The sequence below is a fragment of the Orycteropus afer genome, unplaced genomic scaffold, assembly GCF_000298275.1.
Source record: "Orycteropus afer afer isolate SDZICR_OR568_19922 unplaced genomic scaffold, OryAfe1.0 scaffold00020, whole genome shotgun sequence".
In the NCBI taxonomy this organism is placed as follows: domain Eukaryota; kingdom Metazoa; phylum Chordata; class Mammalia; order Tubulidentata; family Orycteropodidae; genus Orycteropus; species Orycteropus afer.
The window spans coordinates 18,854,256-18,874,912 of NW_006921607.1; the positions used below are offsets into that span (position 1 = coordinate 18,854,256).

Sequence of the window (20,657 nt, forward strand, 5' to 3'; positions counted from 1 at the left end):
TCTGGTTTCCCTGCCATTTTATCTTTGCTTTAGAGTAATTTTTGACCATTTGAGCTCCTAGAGATGATTTTTTAAAGGAGCTCATTACTCATGAGTGGTATTGTTTATTTTGTGAGCCAATCTGTTATTTAGCTTAAATGTGACCTCAAGGGATAATTTCAGTGTAAAGAGTATCTCAGGGCAATAGTCTCAGGGTAGATGAGGCCATGTTTCGTGTAGACTATTAGTCCTCTGGAGTACTTTGTTCTCTGCATATTTGGTTTCCTTCTTTCTCTCTTATTCCACACAAGTAGACACCAATAGTTTAGCCTTAGAAGGTTGATCACAAGCTTTTAAAACCCTAGACGCCACTACTCACCCTATTGGGATGTAGAACATACACTTTATGAATTGTATTATGCCAGTTAACTGAGTTGTCCCATGCAATTGTGTCCTAGTCTTTAGAACCCAGAGATCTCACAAAGTATTTGGTTATGTCTAAGAAGTGTCTGCGACTGTGCCTTCTGTGTGGTTGATTATATGTAAGTATGGTTATACAGGCATCCACATACATACCTGTATGTACATAATGCCTATAGATTCATCCATCCATACACACATGTATCTACAGATTTATACCAGTACACACAAATATATTTGTGTAATCACACACACATTTTTTTGGTTGTTACAAAATTATATTTTTCGTATCTTTTACCAACAGTGTCCTTTTTCTGTGTACTTGTTAGTGACATCATTTACCCTGGTCAGGTTGTGTGCATTTCACCTACATTCACTGCTGCCTTTTCTATCACCAAAGATACAAATGTCTTCCCCTCTCCACTTCCCTCCACTCATCTCTAGTAACCACCAGTGAGCATTGCTCGCTCTCTCTCTCTTGCTGTGTGTGTGTGTGTGTGTGTGTGAGAGAGAGTTTGTGTCATACACCGAGGGATGTCAGATAGATCTTGGCTCAGAGAATACCAGAAAGATGTTTATTTGTGTTTTATTGACTATGCAAAGGCATTCAATTGTGTGGATCATAACATTGTGGAAAACGCTGAGAATGGGAATTCCAGAACACTTAATTGTACTCATGAGGAACCTGTACATAGACTAGGAGGCTGTCGTTTGAACAGAACAAGGGGATACTGTGTGGTTTAAAATCAGGAAGGGACTGTGTCAGGCTTGTATCCTTTTACCATACCTATTCAGTCTGTATGCTGAGCAAGAATCTGAGAAGCTGGACTGTGAAGAATGTGGAATCAGGATTGGAGGAAGGCTCATTAACAACCCATGATACACAGATGACACAATTTCGCTTGCTGAAAGTGAGGATGACTTGGAGTACTTACTGATGAAGATTAAAGACTATAGTTTGCAGTATGGATTACATCTCAATATAAAGAAAACAAAAGTCCTCACAACTGGACCAACAAGCAGCATCACAATAAATGGAGAAAAGATTGAAGTTGTCAAAGACTTCATACTGCTTGGTCCTACAGTCAGTGGAAGCAGCAGCCAAGACATCAAAAGGCGAATTGCATTGGGCATACCTGTTGCAAAAGACCTCGTTCAAATGCTGAAGAGCAAAGATATCTCCTCGAAGACTAAGATGCGCCTAACCAAAGCCATGGGAGCTCTGGTAGCATAGTGCCTAAGGCACTTGACTGCTAATCAGAAGGCTGGCGGTTCAAACCCACCAGCCACTCCTCGGAAGGAAGGTTGGGCAATCCTACTTCCGTAGTGATACTGCCTCGGAAACCCAAGGAGGGGTCTCTATGAGTTGGGGCCGACTCGACGGCATATAACAACAACAACAACAACCAAAGCCATGATATTTTCAATTGCCTCATATGCATATGAGAGGTGGACAGTGAATAAGGAAGACTGAAGAAGAGTCGATGCTTTTGAGTTGTGGTGTTGGCAAAGAATGCTGAAAGTACCATGGACTGCTAAAAGAACTAATAAATCTGTCCTGGAAGAAGTGCAGCTGGAATGCTCCTTAGAAGTGAGAATGGCCAGACTTTGTCTCACCTACTTTGGTCGTGTTAGAAGGGACCATTCTCTGGAGAAGGATATCATGCTTGGTAAAGTGGAAGGTCAGTGAAAAAGAGGAAGGCCCTCAACAAGATAGATTGACACAGTGGCTGCAACAATGGGCTCAGGTATAGTAGGAATCATAAGGCTGGCACAGGACCAGGCAGTGTTTCATTTGTTGTACATAAGGTCATTGAGTCAGAGACAACTAAAGAGCATGTAACAACAGCAACAACAGTACACACACACACACACACACAGAGTTCTTAAAATGAATAGTACAATCATATAATATTTGTATCTTTTTGTGATGGACTTATTTCACTCAGCAATATGTCCTCCAGATTCAGCCATGTTATGTTTCCAGGGGTTTGAACGGGTTCAGCCTGCTTCATCGATGGCCAAGGGAGTAACACCAGAACAGACTCAAATTTTTAAAATTTGTGTGAATCAGAGCAGTAATAAAAACAGGAAAAATTACAGGTTGTGTCGTATCCTTGCTAGAAATTTGTCCCTGTCTTAGGGTAGCATAGGCATTGCATAGCACTAAATCTGTCTGCAGAGTAAGAAACAAGGGTACCTGGCTCAAAGATGGTGGCCAACCCTGCCACTTTGAATGTGCATTGTTCTTTGCAGCTTCGCCAGTAATCCAGTCTCTTGCACCAGGCTTCTGCAAAGGGCTCACTATAGTGCCTCTTTTGAGTCTCCCTTTCCAGGGCTTCAACCTGTAATTTTTTCTGTTTTGTCTGTCATTCCTATTCACACAAATATTTAAAATTGAGGTTTTTTTTTTGTGCCAGTTTTGCTTCATTGGCCTTGACTGAACTGATTTGAACTGGTTAGAAGCCCTGGATATTTTAAGGATTCATCATTTTTTATGGCTGTGTAGTATTCTATTCTGTGTATGTACCACATTTTGTTTATCCATTTATCCATTGATGGCATGTACTGTACCTTTGAAATGTATATATTTTATTCTACAGAAATTATATCTCATTAATTTAAAGGAAAAAAACTCTTGAAATTCAGATTTATCAGAAATTATGTAGATAAACATTTGATCTTGAGAAACTGTTGAAGATTTATTTATTTTTTTGTAATTATGCTTTAGGCTTACAAGATATAGGGAGAAAAATGAAAAAGTCGCAATAGAATTGGCTCATCCCCCCAAGCTCATTTGTATATACATGTCTTGGTTTTAGAGTTAGGATAATGGTTATTCCTTGTTTGGGTGGTATTACGGTTACCATGCCCTTTAACTTGTGCACCTTGACAAGCTTGTTGAGGTAGGCAGGCTCCTTACTAAAGTAGGTGGACTTCTTTTAACTTACTCCTCTGTTACGGTTGCAGATTCTCACAAACACAAAGATAAACACAAAGACCGAGAACATCGGCACAAAGAGCACAAGAAGGACAAGGAGAAGGACCGGGAAAAGTCCAAACATAGCAACAGGTAAGGATTAAATCGGCAAGTCCGTCATAGGTTGGCCACCTGAACTAGGCCTTACCTCGAGCTACAGGTAAATCGAATGAATAGCAAAGCAAGCAGAGACTGTGTTTGAGCTTGAAGTTGTTAATAGGAGGGTGTTGGATAATTCAGGCCTTACTTGGGTTGTTATTGTTTGGATCAGGATGTACAAAGCAAGTATAGTGGATTTTCCTTTAATATATAAAATAGTCAGCTGTGATTTTATTTTAACACAAGAGGGCATTTAATCAAGTGTCCAGTGTGCTAGGGTTGTTAAAAAGTAACTGGATTGAAGACTTGATTTTTTTTTTTCCTTCCCCTTTCTGTACTTTAAAATGTATAAATTAAGGATTCTTAACTTGACCTTCAACGGTCTGTAAGCCCCTTGAAATCATGCATAAGACATTGGGTATGTGAGATTTTCCTGGATAGAACTCTAGCTTTCATCACTTCATCAGAGAGGTCCCATAAGCCCATGACCATCACTGTAAATGATACTCAGTAGTGCTAACCTTTAGGATCCAGGAAGATATTTTCCTCCTATTTTTTTAGTCTGGGAGGCAAGTGGTTAACCCAAAGCCCTGGGATATTATCCGGTATAGGACCACTTATTGAAAATGAAGACCTGTGCTTCCATTGTGATTTAAAGGTGAGAAAATCTTATGGTATCCCCATAGTGGCTTGAGTTTTGTGAGAAGGAAATGTAAAACTTCGTTTGTTGCAGTGAGTGCTTTCAGCCTAGAGTCTCTGCGAATTACTTCATTAGATTGGCTGATTGTCTGTAGACAAGTTCAAATGAGAATTGCTTTCTAAGTCTGTTCTTGACTTTTTATGAATCATTAAAATAACCAGATTAATTTTATCTGGTGAAGATGTTTCTTTATAAATCTGCTGCTCTTTCCCCCCACCGCTCACTTATTTCTTACCACCTGAGCACCTAGTTTCCATTTTTGTTAACTCTAGTGAATTGAATTTTAGTAGTTTAATCCCGTCTCAGTTCACACACATACTTCCTTCTCTGGTGTATAGTTGTACATTTCATGTTAATATCTAATAAAGCAGATTTTAGAGCAAAGAAGGGTTGATAAGGATAAAGAAATTCACTTCATAATGATAAATGAAAAGGGGCCCATTAATTATAAGGACATGACCAAGTTTTCAATATTTATGCACTAATATCACAGGTTCAGTATATAAGCAAAAATCAAAACTGATAGAACTGTGGACAAATCTACAATTATAATTGGAGATTTTTTTTTTTATCCCTTTCTCAATAATTAGTGGTGTAAGTAGAAAATCAGTAAGGATGGTGGTAGACCTGAGAATCATCAGTACAGTGCAGTGAATTGCTTAATGTGGCTCTTCTAGCCATGGTCTTTGTGACTCCTGCCATATGACTAGTGAGGTGCTTGTGGCTTATCAGTGGGATTGGTAGCTTGTTAATAATGTAATAAGGTACATAGCACCCTTGTGTAGGTTGTGGTTGTTGTTAAGTGCCGTGGAAATAAGGAGTATGAAACCCTGACCTGGGGGTTTGTCAGTTTTGCCATCTGGCTGGGCTTAAAATGAGCCATCCCAGAGGCAAGAAGGGGCAGGATCTCACTACCAACAAGAAAGAAGAGCCAAGAGTGGCACTCCTCCTTGGGACCGATATCCTTTTGCTGGACCTCTTCAATCCAGGAGGCAGAGAATGAGCTGTGACACTCGGCAGAGAGACAGAGGCACCAGAACAAACAGAAACAAAGATACCAGCATGAGACGCAGTGGCAAGCTTCCTGACCCATGTCTTTGGGCAGGAGGCTTGCTGGTGGAGTGGATTGCCACCTATTGGTGGAGCTAAAAGAGCTTTGTAACACTATCCCAAGCAGGGCAGAGGCCGATGCCAGAGAAAAGTGGGCCTGTGGCACAGCTGATAAGAAGCTGTGCTGATTGAAGAATTGTATCCTCAGTGTTCCTGAACTTGAATGGTAACCTGTTACTTCTATAATAAACCCCATCATTGTGAGTATCGTCTCTGAGTTCTGTGTGGCCATTGTGGTGAATTATGGAACCCAGCAGAGAAGTAGAGAGTGCTGTGGGAGGGATGGTTTGTGTCAAAATTGGCAAGAAGGGTTGGAGGTAGTAGCATGTCTGACCACCACCTCATAGGAACCAGCCTTGGGCTATTGATGTGCACCATGATTCTCTCTCTCCTCTTGTGAAATTAAAGGAGGTCGGAGGCTGCTACCACGCCCTTCTTGTAGTCAGTCAAGTCAACTTGGTCTAACTGACATTTACAGAATAGTCTACCTAACAACAGCAGAATACACATTCTTTCCATTTGTTCACAGAACATTTACCTGGGCCCAGACCTACAACCCTCTTTCCTTAACTTTCTTGGTTTCCACCTCTCTGACAACCTTTTTCTTCTTGTTCTAATATAGATGATGATTCTCAGCACTCTGGTCTTTTCAGTCTTCCTCTGCTACCTCTCTTGCCATTCATCGCCACTTATACTCTTGTATTCCACATCTAGTCACTCTGAACTTCTTTTCAGTTCCTCAACACAGCATGCTTCCTGATACTTCCTTAGAATATTACCTTGCATATTGGCAAGAGCAAATTCTGGAACAACTGTTTTGCCCTCTAATAACATTTTTCTAGTTGCCAGTTAGACTTTACATCTTCCAGGTATCCTTACTGCCCAACCCACCACCAAGTGCCACTTCTGTGTGCCACCATGGAATTTACCTGAATATATCCTGGTGGTGAAACAGTTAGTGCTTCGCTGCTAACTGAGAGGTTAGTGGTTTGAACCTACCCAGCAGCTCTGCATGAGAAAGACCTGGTGATCTGTTTCTGTAAAGGTTACAGCCAGGAAAACCCTGGGGGGCAATTCTGCTGTCAGATGGGGTCAGTAAGAGTCGAAATCAACTCAGCAGCACCTTAAGAACAATGACACCCCTATAATAGTAGTTACCAAGTTGTGTTGGTATTAAAATGTTCTCTGTTTATTTGTGTGCCTCACCTGGACTCTATACCAACAGATTCATTGCCGTCAAGTCACTTCCAACTCATAGCAACCCTAAGGGACACAGTAGAACTGTCCGATAGGGTTTCCAAGGCTGTAATCTATTAGGATGCAGCTGCCACATCTTTATCCCACAGGGTGGCTAATGGGTTCAAACTACCAACATTCTGGTTAGCAGCCAAGCCCACCAGGGCTCCCTGGACTCTGTAGTCCCTGGATTTGAGTTGGAGTCTGTCATATTCATTTTACATCCTCAAAGTGTAGTATGATACCTGGCACTTACTAGTACATATTTAGGAGCTCTGGTAGCATAGTGCCTAAGGCACTTGATTGCTAACCAGAAGGCTGGCGGTTCCAACCCACCAGCCACTCCTTGGAAGGAAGATGGGGCAGTCTACTTCCTGTAGTGATACCACCTTGGAAACTCAAGGAGGGATCGCTGTGAGTCGGGTCTGACTCAATGGCACATACGAACAACAACAACAACAGTACATATTTATTGAATCAATCAGGATATACACAAACTCCTCTCCATTCTCTTTAGTCACATTCTCAAGCCTCCACAAGATATTTCCCTTTGACTACCCATTTTGCAAACAACTCTTTTTATTCTTCTTGCCATGTTTGTGCTGTGATAGTTGATGTTGTTGTTGTTATGTGCCGTCGAGTTGGACCCGACTCAGAGCGACCCCTCCTTGGGTTACCGAGGCAGTATCACTACAGAAGTAGATTGCCCAACTTTCCTTCCGAGGAGTGGCTGGTGGATTTGAACCGCCAGCCTTCTGGTTAGCAGTCAAGTGCCTTAAGCACTATGCTAACAGAGCTCCTGTGATAGTTGATAGGAGGTGCCAAAAACATAAGAGATAATCGTTGACCACAAAGAACTTCATCGTCTGAGGAAATAACAGGTATGCTTATGGAACAGTCAGATGATAAAGTGCTCATTTTTATTACCAGAAATCTAAGAAGACTTCAGTAAGAAAAGACTTTATGTTTGTGACTAAAACAAGCTTTTTAAGCTTGGTTGCATGTTTTCTGACACATCTTCTTTTCACCAACTGTGATTTATTATTGTGATGGGGAAAAAGATCCACAAGAAGTGGCGTAATGGCTTTGGGACAGAAATTTATTCCTGCCTTGTTTTATTAAAATCTTCTCTTTCTTAAAAAAAAATGAAGAATGTGATTTTGGTGTCATTTTTCTTGGAAACTCCACAACACCTTTATTGCTTCCTACCTAGGAGAATCCTGGTCTTGTCTCAGCCACTTACATCTCCTGTGATCTTGGATAGGTTACATAACCTTCCTTAACTTGGCTTCATCAACTTCCTTATATTGATACATGTTTCAGGATGGGATTGGGGGGGAGTGCCAGTAAATACAAAAGCTCTTTAACTGAACTGCTCTACAAATGTGAGGAAAGTACCTGTATCTATGAAAAGCATCAGCCTTTTCCAAGGTTATAGCATAAACAAGGAATTTGTTTCACGTATTTTTTTGTGCATTTTAACATTTTCTTCATTTCTAATCAAAACACTTACAAAAATAATAGTTGGTTTGTCTGGAGACATTGGAAAACCCTGGCCTGAGTTTCTGTTTACATATGACTAAATCTAGCCCGGGGTCTATAATTCACATGTGAGTAAGTTTAAGACCTATTTAACCCGATGATGTGTTGTAAGCAAACTTGTAAGTACTTCCTGTTTTGACCTCCACTGACACAGTACCTCTTTACAACAAAGCTTATGTATTTGGTTATGTTCTAGTAAAACACTGTCGCTGTGCTCTTTTTTGTTAAGTTACTCTTGATATTTCTAATAGTTTTGACTTTCTTTAATTTACTTCTCCTGCAGATTGAGGAAACCCTGGGATTTGTTTAGTCATCTCTGAAGCCCAGTATAATCAGGATTTAGCATGTTCTATTCCAAAATGCTTCAGTTCATATCAACTCTATACTAATCAGTCCTAGCTAATTTTGTGGCTATTTATTATGAAGAAACAAGTTTTATGCAAATGTGTTTCTATGTTTCTTTCTCCTCGGCTTGATATCAGCATCCATCATTTGTCATTGGGCTACGCTTAGGACCCAATTCAGGAGGCCTCTTTCTCCTATGTGGTAACAGCACTGCATAAATGGAGTGTCCAAGAGCAGGAAAGTAGCTTTCCTTATGTGGCCCATCTCTCAGGAGATTTCATCTTATTCATTTGGTTTCCTCTTGATTGCCTTCACTTTACGGAAGAGGATATTAAAATCCATTTTATTTTCTCTCTTCTTTGTTTGGATAGTAGTCTCAGGTGATTTACACATATAGTCACACAGCAGTGTGGTAGCAGAGCAAGGATGAGTGACCAAGGATCTTAAGTCCTGGTATGTCTCCCTCCCTCAATATTATTCCTTCTAGTAAACAAAAATGCTACTCTCAGAAAAGTTAGTTATGTAAGCATATTTTCTGTGTTAAATACATGATTCCCTTCCCCATGCATAGAGGCAGATAATACTAGACATTGCCTCTTTTCTTTGCGCCCCAGATCCCTAAATTTTTGACACCAGAAGCCTTAAGTTAAATTTTGACCATCTGAAAACCTCATCTCTAACTATCTCCCATTTGACAGTAATATCAGAGGAAATGTTCACTCCAAAGTCGAATAAAAATCATTTCTCCTCTCATCATTTGTCTTAGATGCTGCTCCTTTCTGTTAGTATCAATAATTAGCATTTCAGGTCCTGTCTTTAAATATGTAAATCCACACAAAAGAAACAAAAGGAATACTCTTAGATGCCAAGGAAGCACTGAGCTTACTGGGAGCACACCAGATGACCTGTTAAAAGGTTGAATTCGTAGTCATAAATTATCTTTCAATATTACATCTCTTATATAAGCAAAATATTTTTAGAAGTAATATTGGGGGGTGGTGCTTTCAGAACATCCAGGACTATCACATGAAAAGCAAATATCTCCTGCTACTTTTTGACTGTGCATTCCTTGCCAGTTTTAAACCTGCACTCTGTCTGGAGTGACACATTTGTAGAAAGCCAGGCAAGACAAAACTACTGCTGTGAAACAGTGAGGGAAGTGCTTTTCCAGCCATATTGGCAGTGTTAATCTATACTGTCATTGTGAGAAACATTTGAGAATAATGCTGGTTTTGGTTTCTGTTTTCTCTTCAGTTCCAAATCCTACCTGAATTAAAATGGAGAGAATATAGAATTTTAGGTAAATGTAACTGAATTAAGCATCTGTTTTTTAAATTAGTGGAGATTTTTCAATAAGTAATCAAATTTAAAAGATGTGCTTGTTCCTTTTTTTCTTGAGCTGTTTGCTCAAGGCTTTCTTTTAGCTATATATCCTTGTATCAGCCTGCCTAGCGGAAATGGACAATTTAACATCAGTAGATAGAGAATTTGGGTATATCTTGTTCATCTCTGCACCAACCTCCAAACCGATATTGTTGTATTTAAAGTTCATTTTGTGACTTTGACATACTATATTGTATATGGAAAAGTAGCAGAATCAGTGTAAAAACAAGCATAAAATGCCTTAAAAAAGTAATCAACACATGGAACTCTTCCTTGGTGCTGGTAAGAATTCCTTTCAACTCATTGTCAGTGGAGAATGTGCCGCTTTTTCAGCTACCATGAAAGTCAAACTAGTTTTAAAATTTTTAAAAGATGCATGTTATTCTGAATGATAATGAGACAGCCTGATTGGCCCCAGATTGGCTCCATTTTCCACTGAAAGCCAAATCCTGCTTCTAACTTTGATAGCATAGTTTTAGACACACTTCTGCATCACAGGACTGTTCCTCACGTACCTGTACTGCCTACTTCAAGTAGATTCCTAGGAAAGACTGGCAGTAGTACTTGCTGTTTGCCAGCACTCCTGTCAATGTGAGGCTTATAAATGAGGGCTGGGACTTCCTATTTCTTGAGGTAGGGACAAGAACAGCACCTGACAAATACAGATGTTAGCATTATGTTCAGAAGCCTAGTGATTGGGCCCTGTAAACCCTAATTGCTGACAGCTCTCCAAAGAATGCGTTGTATTAAAAGCTGTTCTTAACCTTGAGCTTGGCTAGTATGAAAGTCCCAACCTACTGTTTGGCATCTAAACAGTTAGAAGTGGACAGCAGTTGAGAGTAGTGAGTTTTCCTTGGAAAGCCAGATTGATAGTTTAATTCCATTATGGTCTTTGTAATTAGTTATAACATACAAAGGGGTTATTACTTTAGCAGGAACTTTGAATTTCCTGAATATATTTCCCTCTGATTAGCAAGCAGAGGAAGTGTTGCTGATTTTTTTTTGGCTTTCCTAGAGTGGCCTGGGTACTGTCTCTTTGCCTTGTTATTTGTTAACTACTTCTCCCTGATGTCTGTCTGGTGTGATAATGAACAGCAAAGCTGAAAAACAGAGAGTATGTATACCCTTGTAGGTGCCCATGCTGTGATGGCCAAAAAGCCTGTTTCCTAGTGAAACAGACTAAAGTTCTAAGAATTGCTTTCACTGAGAAAAGGAACAACAAGGGGGAAGGGTGGAATATAAAGGAAGATGGAGAATTCCTGAACTCAGATTGCTGAATCAGCCAGCCAGTTTTTTATAGTTTGATGGGAAACCAAAGTAAGCAGTCTCAAAGGTTTTGCCGTTTTGGATATGCAGGGTCTCTATTCTAGAAAGTTTTTACTTGATTTTTAACCCCACGTATCAAATCTCAGACTCACCATGCATTTGTCTCTACCACCACTGGCCCTTAAGTGTTAGATATCAACTATGAGTTGGGGCCAACTTGACGGCACATAACAACAACAATAACATCAACCTGGTAGAAATATAATGGTTTCAGTTTAGTGGAAGGTGCTCTGAACTTGGAGATGGAAGTACCTAGTTTAAATCCCAACTCTGCTTGTCCCTAGCATTGTAGCTTTGAGTAAGTCTTTCAATGACTAGATCCTGTTTCTACATAGTATAAGAGTATGATGAAATCTACCTCCCAGGAGTGTTGTGAGATTTGAATGAAATAATGAATGTGAAAACATGAAGCATGGTGCTTGCTTAGAAAGGGTTCCCCTCCCTCCACACTTAGGGGAAAATGATACTCATCCATCAGTAAAATAGATGCATTTCCCACAGTTCTTGCTCAGAGGCAAAGCTTTTGTAGATGACCATTAATTTCTCTCACAGTTAAATGTTTAAAAAAGAAAAGAACTGTGGTGCTTATATAATGGAACATTCAGTTCAAGCATTTTGCCATGTCAAAACCATGTGCCCGTAGTTGCGTATTACAAACTCCTGAAGAATGAGTTACAACCTTGCTGTTGCACCAGTCATTCAGAAGCTGGAGAAATAATGAGAACTGGTAGTAAGAGTGGGGATGCAGTTGGGAGTGTACAAAATAAAGGATAAATCTTTGATAAAATAATGCCTTTTGGTAGAAAAATACAGATTATGGGAACACAGTAGAGTGTGATGGCAGACTGCTGCTAAGAACAAAAAGCATGGTGGGTAAACTTGGTCATCATGTTCCTTCAATGGACTAGAACTAATTTTTAAAAGTTTCTTTGTATAGGCAAAAATAGACTGTCAGACAGACAGATAATCCAATTTAAAAATGGGCAAAGGACATGAACAGACACTTTACCAAGGAATATATTCAGGTGGCCAACAAACACATGAAGAAATGCTTGTGATCATTAGCCATTAGAGAGATGCACATTACAACAACAATGAGGTATCATCTCACCCCAGCAAAAACAGCAAAGTTAAACAGGACAGAAAATAACAAATGCTGGTAAGGGTGTGGAGAGATTGGAACTCTTACACACTACTGGTGGGACTGTAAAATGGTACAACTACTGTGGAAAACAGTATGACAGATCCTTAAAAATTAGTTGAAATAGAAACACCACTTGGTCCAGCAATGCCACTATTAGGTAAACATCCTAAAGATGAGAGAGCTGGAACCTGAATAATATATATAGGCATATCCATGTTCATTGCAGCACTATTCAAAAGAGCAAAGAGATAGAAACAGCCTAACTACCTGTCAGTGTATGAATGGATAACCAAACTATGGTACATACACACAATGGAATACTATGCAATGTTAAAGAGTAATGATGTATCCATAAAATAACCTCATAACGTGGATTAATTTAGAGGACTGTTATGCTTAGTGAACTAAGTCAATTACAGAAGGACAAATATATGAGTCCACTATTATAAAAAGTCAAGGAAAGGTTTACACATGGAAAGGAACATTCTTTGATGTTTACCAGGGATCAGAGGGGAAGGGAAGGAAAATTACTAACTAGGTAAGAGAGACATAATAATTTTGGGTGAAGGGAAAGGCAGTATACCAAAAAATGGGTGGCCAGCACAGTATCACTAAAGAAAAGGAAGACGTGGAGAGATGCACAAGAATTAAAACAACAAAAACGAAAAAGAAAAAAACATAGTTTCTAGATGGTTCTTCCTAAAAAAAAGTTTGCTCATGTAAAATTGATATTTAAATGTGTAGCACATCTAAACAGCAGCCTAATGAGCAGTATGGAGGGAGGAGTAAATAAACAAGGGAAAAGTAAGTGTGTGTGTGTGTGTGTGTGTGTGTGTTTCCCTCCCTCCCTCTGGTATGTGCCAGTTCCTGCATCTTTTCTAATCTTCTATTCCTGTTTCCGCTAGTAGTCTTAATTGAAGTCCCATTCTCCTGGCTATAGTTCTAGAGTTTTTGCTTATTTGTAATCCAGACTCTTTTCTGGGTTGTTGCTGTGTTGTGAACAGAGCTGTGTGTGACAGCAGATGTTCTCCTGATCCAGGTCCTGTGGCTGTCTGCCTAGCTGGATGCCATCATTTGTTTCTCTTTTTGGCCCTCTGTGTAGCCAGGGATGCTGGCCAAATCCCTTTAGAGCAAACTTCATGGAATGGATAGAGCCTAATGAGTTCATTGCTGGTAAAATCTATTTTTCTGGGCTGAAGGTGCTAAGTACAACAGATGGGAAATAGAGTAAATGGTGAGAAAGGCATGAATCTACTGGCCTGTTCTGCTGGGTTTGCTGTTGGTTGTTCATGGCATTTGACTTTGAGTACCTTTTGCTGATCTGTGGAGTACGTTGGTGGGTACAGTGAATAAAGTTCCTCAACTACCTGTCCTGGTACCTTGAAGAAAAGCCACCCAGTTTTCTTGCTGCCATAAACTATTCCTTGTGATTTTTGCTTATTGCTTTTTTTATCTTTGTCCCCATGAAATATTTTTATATAGTTACAGTCATTTTTCAACATTTTCCATATTGTATTTGTTGTATTCACAAATTATAGCATTAATTAAAATAAAAAAAAAATACCAAAAAATAAAACCAACTCAGTGCCGTCAATTTGGATCCGACTCATAGCATCCCCTCCTTGGATTTCTGAGGTGGTGTCATGGTGGGTTTGAACTGCCAGCCTTTTGGTTAGCAGTCAGATGTATTAGGCATTATGTCACCAGAGCTCCCATGAAATTATAAAATTATAACATAGTAAGGTACATAATTTGATATATTATAGTTTTCTTGCTCTTGTTAATCATTTAGATTATGCCCCGTTTTTTTCTTGGCTACTATTATGGGAATAACCACACTGAACATCTTTGTATATAATCTTAAATTATTTCCCTAAGAGAAATTTCTAGGAGCTATATTTCAGGGTCAGATCATATGAAATCATAATGCCATATTTTGCTTTCCAAAGGAGCAATGCTTTTTTATAGTTCCACCAGTATGTCCACAAAACCTTCAAAAGCAAGGCTTTTAAATGTTTAGCATATGCCATTTCTTAGCACAACAGGCCACAGAACATGTCTTATTCTGTGCAGGATTTATAAGCCGCATCTAGAAGTCACTAGCTTTTTTTTCCTAATTAAGCTAGAAGAAAACATCTACTGTATAGAGCTGCTCACTCCACCACAAAGCCCTGGCTTATCTACATTGTGATATGTCTCAAATCTGGCACAGAGCCATCAAATGCATTTTTTGGTAAGTGGCTTCCCCCACCCCTCCACAGCAGATAAGAATACTCGAGGTGGAGTTTTCATTAGAGTTCTTTGCTGGTAGAAGGCTATGAAAGTGCAGTCAGCTTGCTGTACATTCTTAGTCACTTTAAAACTATGTCCTGGTATGTTTACAATGACTTACATTTCTCTGTTGAGTTCCTTTTCTTCTTTGCAAAAATAAAATCATCAAACAAGATAAAGAACTTCAGGTAAAGCCAAGAGCCTGTACTTGAACACCCCCTTAGGACTGTTTGTTTAAAGTGTTGTAAGTTTCCATGGTTCATGTTATTTTAGGGTATCTTGTGAGTTGATCTTGAGAAATGTACCCCTGTGGTCCCTACTTTGGACTAACTCTTTGTGTTTTATTTTTCACAGTGAACATAAAGATTCTGAAAAGAAACACAAAGAGAAGGAGAAAACCAAACACAAAGATGGAAGCTCAGAAAAGCATAAAGACAAACACAAAGACAGAGACAAGGAAAAACGAAAGGAGGAAAAGGTATAATAGGGAAGGAAGAGATATGAGATGTACTTTTATTTTGTTTACTTTTCAGAGCAGGTAATAAAAGTACCCTCGTTGCACAGTAATTTTCTTTAACATTAGATTTGTTGGCTTTTGAGTGAAAAGGTTCCCATCAGGAGACTTAGAGCCAACCATTGTCTTAAACTATGAAAACCAAGACCTTCACTATCATGTTTCTCACAGTACCCAATATTATCACCTTATTTGCTTTATATGGTAGATGAATAAAGAAAGAATGTTTGGTTTCTAGAAATAGTCTATTGTTTTCTTTTGGGAGGAAAATTAATTCTGCTTTTGGGAGAAGGCTTAATGGCATGTTGGTCCCCTGTTGATTGATGATTTTTCCTGAGTGAGAATGTGGTCATGCTGGTGCCCTTTGTGGCTGTTGGTGGTAGCAGCATAACCAGTGCAGGCCTTCTGGAAACAAATAGTACTGCATGCGGACTTGGTGGGGGGGCGGCTGTTATTTTAGTTTTTGAACCAATACTGTTGATATTTGGGAAATTCAGATAATATGATAAAGGAAATCTCATGAAAAAATAGATCTCCTTTTCATCCTGACTCACTGTGCTCCCTCTTTCCCTATTATCGTTTGTCCCCTTCCAGTGATACTCTTACGTGTATTTGTGTGTATGTCCCTTTGTGTGTATGTGTGAAGATTTCTGAAAGATAGTTTCTGACAAGTCTAGAAAGTCTAAAAGAGGGAGAATTTGAGTGTATTTTGCCTGAGTCAGAGAAGGCAGGAAATAGTAAACTTTTTTTTTTTTTGTGGTGGTTGTTGGTTTGTTTCCTCTCTGTACTGCCAGTGGTGAATCCTTGGAGGTGGAGTATATTTATTGAGGGAAGGGGACCTGCCATCATTTAAAGCTGAAAATGTTGAAGGGGAAAACTTGCAATGAATTGGGCAAGTACTCACGTTTGAAGAATATTCAAAGATTAGTCTTGGGAAAACGTCAAGTACCTTTAGCTCACTCTAATTTTTTTTTTTAATTGTACTTTGGGTGCAAATTTACAAAGCAGATTTGTTTTACTCTTAACAGTTCATGCACATTTGATTTCATGGCCCCGATTACAATCCCCACCCATCACCCATTCAGTTTTGCTAACAAGAAGAGCCAATCTGGGATCAAGATAAGCCCCAAGCATTGAAGCCAAGTTTTCTCAAGGAAGAGAAAAGCTTCTTCGCATTTCATCCTTTCAGGATACTAATTGGTTACTGTTGTTTACCTTTCAGCTTAGAGCCTCTGGGGATGCAAAAATGAAGAAGGAGAAGGAGAATGGCTTCTCCAGGTAAGACGCCTGCTTCCTCGACTGACTTCTTTCTGAATGCCCAGCAGGCCAGCTTCCCGCTTTGCAGTGTTGTCTGAGCGTCCCTAAAACACACTGACCCTGATAGTTTTATGGAAGTTGGCAGCAAAGGGATTTGGTCTAAGGCAGTGTGGACATTTCTGGAGTACTTTAGTGACGCTGACCAGGACATTTACCAGGAGGTTACTCTGAGTAGAGAAAGTTAACAGGAGGAGCTGTTTTAAATTAAAGGTAAAATACACCTACCGTAAAATTCCCCTTTCAAAGTGTGTAATTTTTAATGTATATTCACAAGGTTGTGCAACCTCATCACTGTCTGATTTCAGAACGTCTTCATCACCCCAACAAGAAACTCCATACCCCATTAGCATTTACCCCCATTCTCTCTCCTTCTCAGCCCCTGCCAACCACTAATCTACTTTCTCTCTCTTATGGATTTGCCTGTTGACAGGAAGAGATTTAAACTTTGATTTTAGTCTTAGGGAGGTGAGTTAGGAAGCTGTGCAGTAGATTTGAAGCCTGCACGCATCAGCAGGTCACCATGAACTCGTGTGCAGTAATAATTTTATCGATGCTACTTCAGCTGCATTGCAGATGCAGTTCTTGAGCTAGACTTATTTTCAGAACATTCGTAATTACAGACTTTTCCTGAAAAATTCCCTCCTCAGAATTTTACCTAAGAGGTACTGTGAGGCTTATACATGGAAGTTGATTTGATCTACATTTTAGGACTGTGTTTATAAATTTGGGTAGAAATATTTTCTCTCTCTTCTTTTGGAGTACTAGGGAAGTAACTTACGATCTAGAGGTCTCTTTTCTTGTGCTAATTCTGCACATTTGGGTCTGTTTTCCTTATCAGCCTCCACCTCCCTAAAGTAAGCCTTTAAGGGCCCCACTGGTTTTAAATATTGTAAGTTGATGATCTAATATTCTCAAGCCACTGAATGATAGGATGGATTTGTTAATTGTTGGAATGTTTCCATTACTGACCTGGGCAAAGTGTTACAAGAGATTTGCTTCCTTGAAACTTTGAGCTGTTAGTTCCGTTTGAGAAGAGTTTTAAAGATTATGCCATCTACCTTTTTTTTTTTTTTTTTTAATTTTTGCAGTATTCCCTCCCTTCTCTACCCACCCCTGGTAATCAACAAAGTTTCTTTCCAATATATAAACATTTCCATGACATTCTACAATAATGAACTAATATAATATTTGTTTTTCTGTGATTGACTTATTTTTATTTCACTTGGTGTAATGTCCTTCAAGTTCATCCACATTATATGGTGTTGTGCAGATTCTACATTGTTCTTTAGGGTTGCGTAGTGTTCCATTTTGTGTATGTACCATAGTTTGGTTATTCATTCTTCCATTGAAGGGTACCTAGATTGTTTCCATTTTTCACTATTGTAAATAGTGCCACGATGAACATGGATGTGCATGTATCTGTTCTTGTCCTGGCTCTCACTTCTTTAGTGTATGTACCTAGTAATGGAGTGGCTGGATCAAGTGCTATTTCTAATTCCAACTTTTCAAGGAGTTGCCTTACTGCTTTCCACAGTGGTTGTATCATTTTGCAGTCCTACCAGCTGTGTATGAGAGTCCCAATCTCTCCACATCCTCGCCAGCATTTGTTATTTTCTGTCTTGTTGAACTTTGCCATTAGTGCTGGGGTGAGATGGTATCTCATTGTTCGTTTGATTTGCATCTCTCTGATGGCTAATGATTGTGAGCATTTCTTCATGTATTTGCTGGCCACCTGAATATCCTCTTGGGTGAAGTGTCTATTCATGTCTTCTACCCATTTTTTAATTGGATTGTTTGTCATTTTGTTGTTGAGGTGTTGAAGTTTTCTATGGATTTTAGAAATAAGTCCCTTGTCAGATAAGTTGTTGCCTAGTGCTTTTTCTGTAAAATCTGTAGGTTCTCTTTTGACTCTTTTGGAGAAGTCTGTTGAAGAACATAAAAATTTAATTTTTAGAAGGTCCCCATTCATCTAGTTTATCTTCAGCTGTTTGTGCATTTTGGGTTATGCTTGACAGACTATTTATGCCATAGATAAGAGCCCTTAAGTTTGCCCCTATTTTCTCCTTGAGGAACTTTATTTACAGTTTTAAGTTTCACATACAAGTCTTTGATCTATCTGTAGTTAGTTTTTGTGTATGGTGTGAAGTATGGATCTTGCTTCATGTTTCTGCAAATGAATATCCAGTTCTGCCAGCACCATTTGTTAAAAGAGACCATCTCTTCCCCAATTAATGGATTTCAACCCTTTGTCAAAAATCAGCTGACCATAGGTCGATGGATCTATTTCTGGGTTTTCAATTCTGTTCCACTGGTCTACGTGTCTGTTGTTGTACCAGTACCAGGCTGTTTTGACTACCGTTGCTATATGTTAAGTTTTGAGATCCGGGAGTGTGAGACCTACTTTGTTCTTCTTCAGTAGTGCTCTGCTTATCCGGGGTCTCTTTCCTTTCCATATAGATGATCCATCTACTTTTGAGTCCTTTATAGAAGGAGAAGCAGGTGCCCTCTTCAGGCATGTTTTGTAACTGTTCTAAAGAAATGCAAATGCAAATGGAATGCACTGCCCTGGAGTCAGGATCCACTCACAGAGACCCCTCCTTGGGTTTCCGAGGCAGGCAGTATCCCTACGGAAATAGATTGCCCAACCCTCCTTCCCAGGAGTGGCTGGTGGGTTGGAACCACCAACCACCCTTCTGGTTAGCAGTCAAATGCCTTAGGCATTGCGCTTCCAGAGCTCCCTCTAAGAAATGCAGAATAACAACATCCAAGGTGCCTTAGAGCTGTCACCTACCCTAGGAATTCTGATGTCTTAGATAATGTGACTGAGGCATAGGGCAGCTAATCTCTGTTCAAGAGATTGCCTAGGGCTTTTATTAAACTAATAGTAAAATATGAATAGACTTGGTGTGTAACCGTGGGTTCAGACTTCCTAGGTTGGAGAATTAGGGACACACTGTCAGGCTGTGCTCTCTGTGTTCACTTTGCTGGTCACCTTGCTAGCTTTTGTGTGTGCCTTTGTAGGAATCCAGATGGATTCTTGGAAACTGGAAAGCAGTTTTTTTGGTACATTTGTTTTAGGATTTGCTTCCTTCAGGCTTAGTAACCCTTCACACATGTTTTTAGCCTCTCCTGTGAAAATAGTAGGACCTAGCACTTTAGCTATTTGGGAAATGGAAAAGAAGTCCTTTTAGAAACTTGTGGAGCTTTTTTTTTAACTTGGGTGAGGACCCATCGGTGATTTTAGAGTGGGGGGAGTGGGTAGGATGATAAACCCTTACTTTATCTTCTTAGTGGGATGATTGATCCTTGCTTTGTGTTAATTAAAGTAATGCAGATACTCTGTCACTCCTTACTGACTAGCGGTTTTTTTTTCCTCTTAAGTCCACCACGAATTAAAGATGAACCTGAAGATGATGGCTATTTTGTTCCTCCTAAAGAGGATATAAAGCTATTGAAGAGACCTCGAGATGAGGATGAGTGAGTATTTCTTACTATTTGACTTTTGAGGCTGGAATTATTTAAAGAATAAATACGATGTGTGTCTCTACAGTACACAGAAAAACTGCATCAGTTGACTTGTATGCATTTGGGCTTTGTGATTAACGGACTGGGTGACTGATTTCTTTGAAACATGTGTGAGAAGTGGGGCTTGCTTAACAAATAAGTAGTGTACCTTAGACTTCAACGGAGAATACATATCTACATTTTAGAAGAATATGCTTTCTTGATTAAAAAGGAAAGGTAATAAATGTTTATTGTGTACTCTCCAAATGCTGCCTAATTAATGAACAATATTAAATTGTTTTAAGTTACTTTAAGTTTATCATAGCCTACCTCAGAGGGAATTTCATTGCTAAAGCAATTTTCCCAGCAAACTGCCTGTCAAGTGAAATTTCAGTGTATGGAAGTAATAAAATTGCTCTTACTCAAAATAGTTATTTGAGGCTTACATGTACCTCTTTCCTAGGTTCATTTAGGTTAAATCCTATTCATTATTTTCAATCTTGTATAGCTCATTACACTCTTAAGAATCTACAAAGAATTTATGGTAGAAAGTGAGTAGAAAAAGAAGTGGGAAATACACAGTGAACTTATATCAGTTACTATTTTATGGTAGCCATTGATCACTATGCATTTGATTCTCAGATTTTTATCTCATAGTGGTGCCTATTTTTGTGTATATTCCTCCATCTCACTTCCTTTCCAGGCCTGGGTTTAGTATAAAGTTGTTTATTTTGTTCTGTATAGGATTATAGCTGTCGGTCCTTGGTTTAGTCTTTGTGCCATTTAT

At 39.3% G+C, this 20,657-nt stretch overlaps 1 protein-coding gene across 1 annotated transcript in view; it reads left to right on the plus strand.

Moving 5' to 3' along the window:
• Positions 1–20,657, plus strand: part of TOP1 (DNA topoisomerase I) — a 129,026-nt gene that overhangs the window by 41,437 nt on the left and 66,932 nt on the right. The window contains exons 3-6 of the mRNA XM_007934668.2: positions 3,370–3,472; positions 14,890–15,013; positions 16,272–16,327; positions 19,748–19,843. Of these exons, the coding sequence (XP_007932859.1) occupies positions 3,370–3,472; positions 14,890–15,013; positions 16,272–16,327; positions 19,748–19,843 (379 nt within the window). The remainder of the gene's footprint in view (positions 1–3,369; positions 3,473–14,889; positions 15,014–16,271; positions 16,328–19,747; positions 19,844–20,657) is intronic.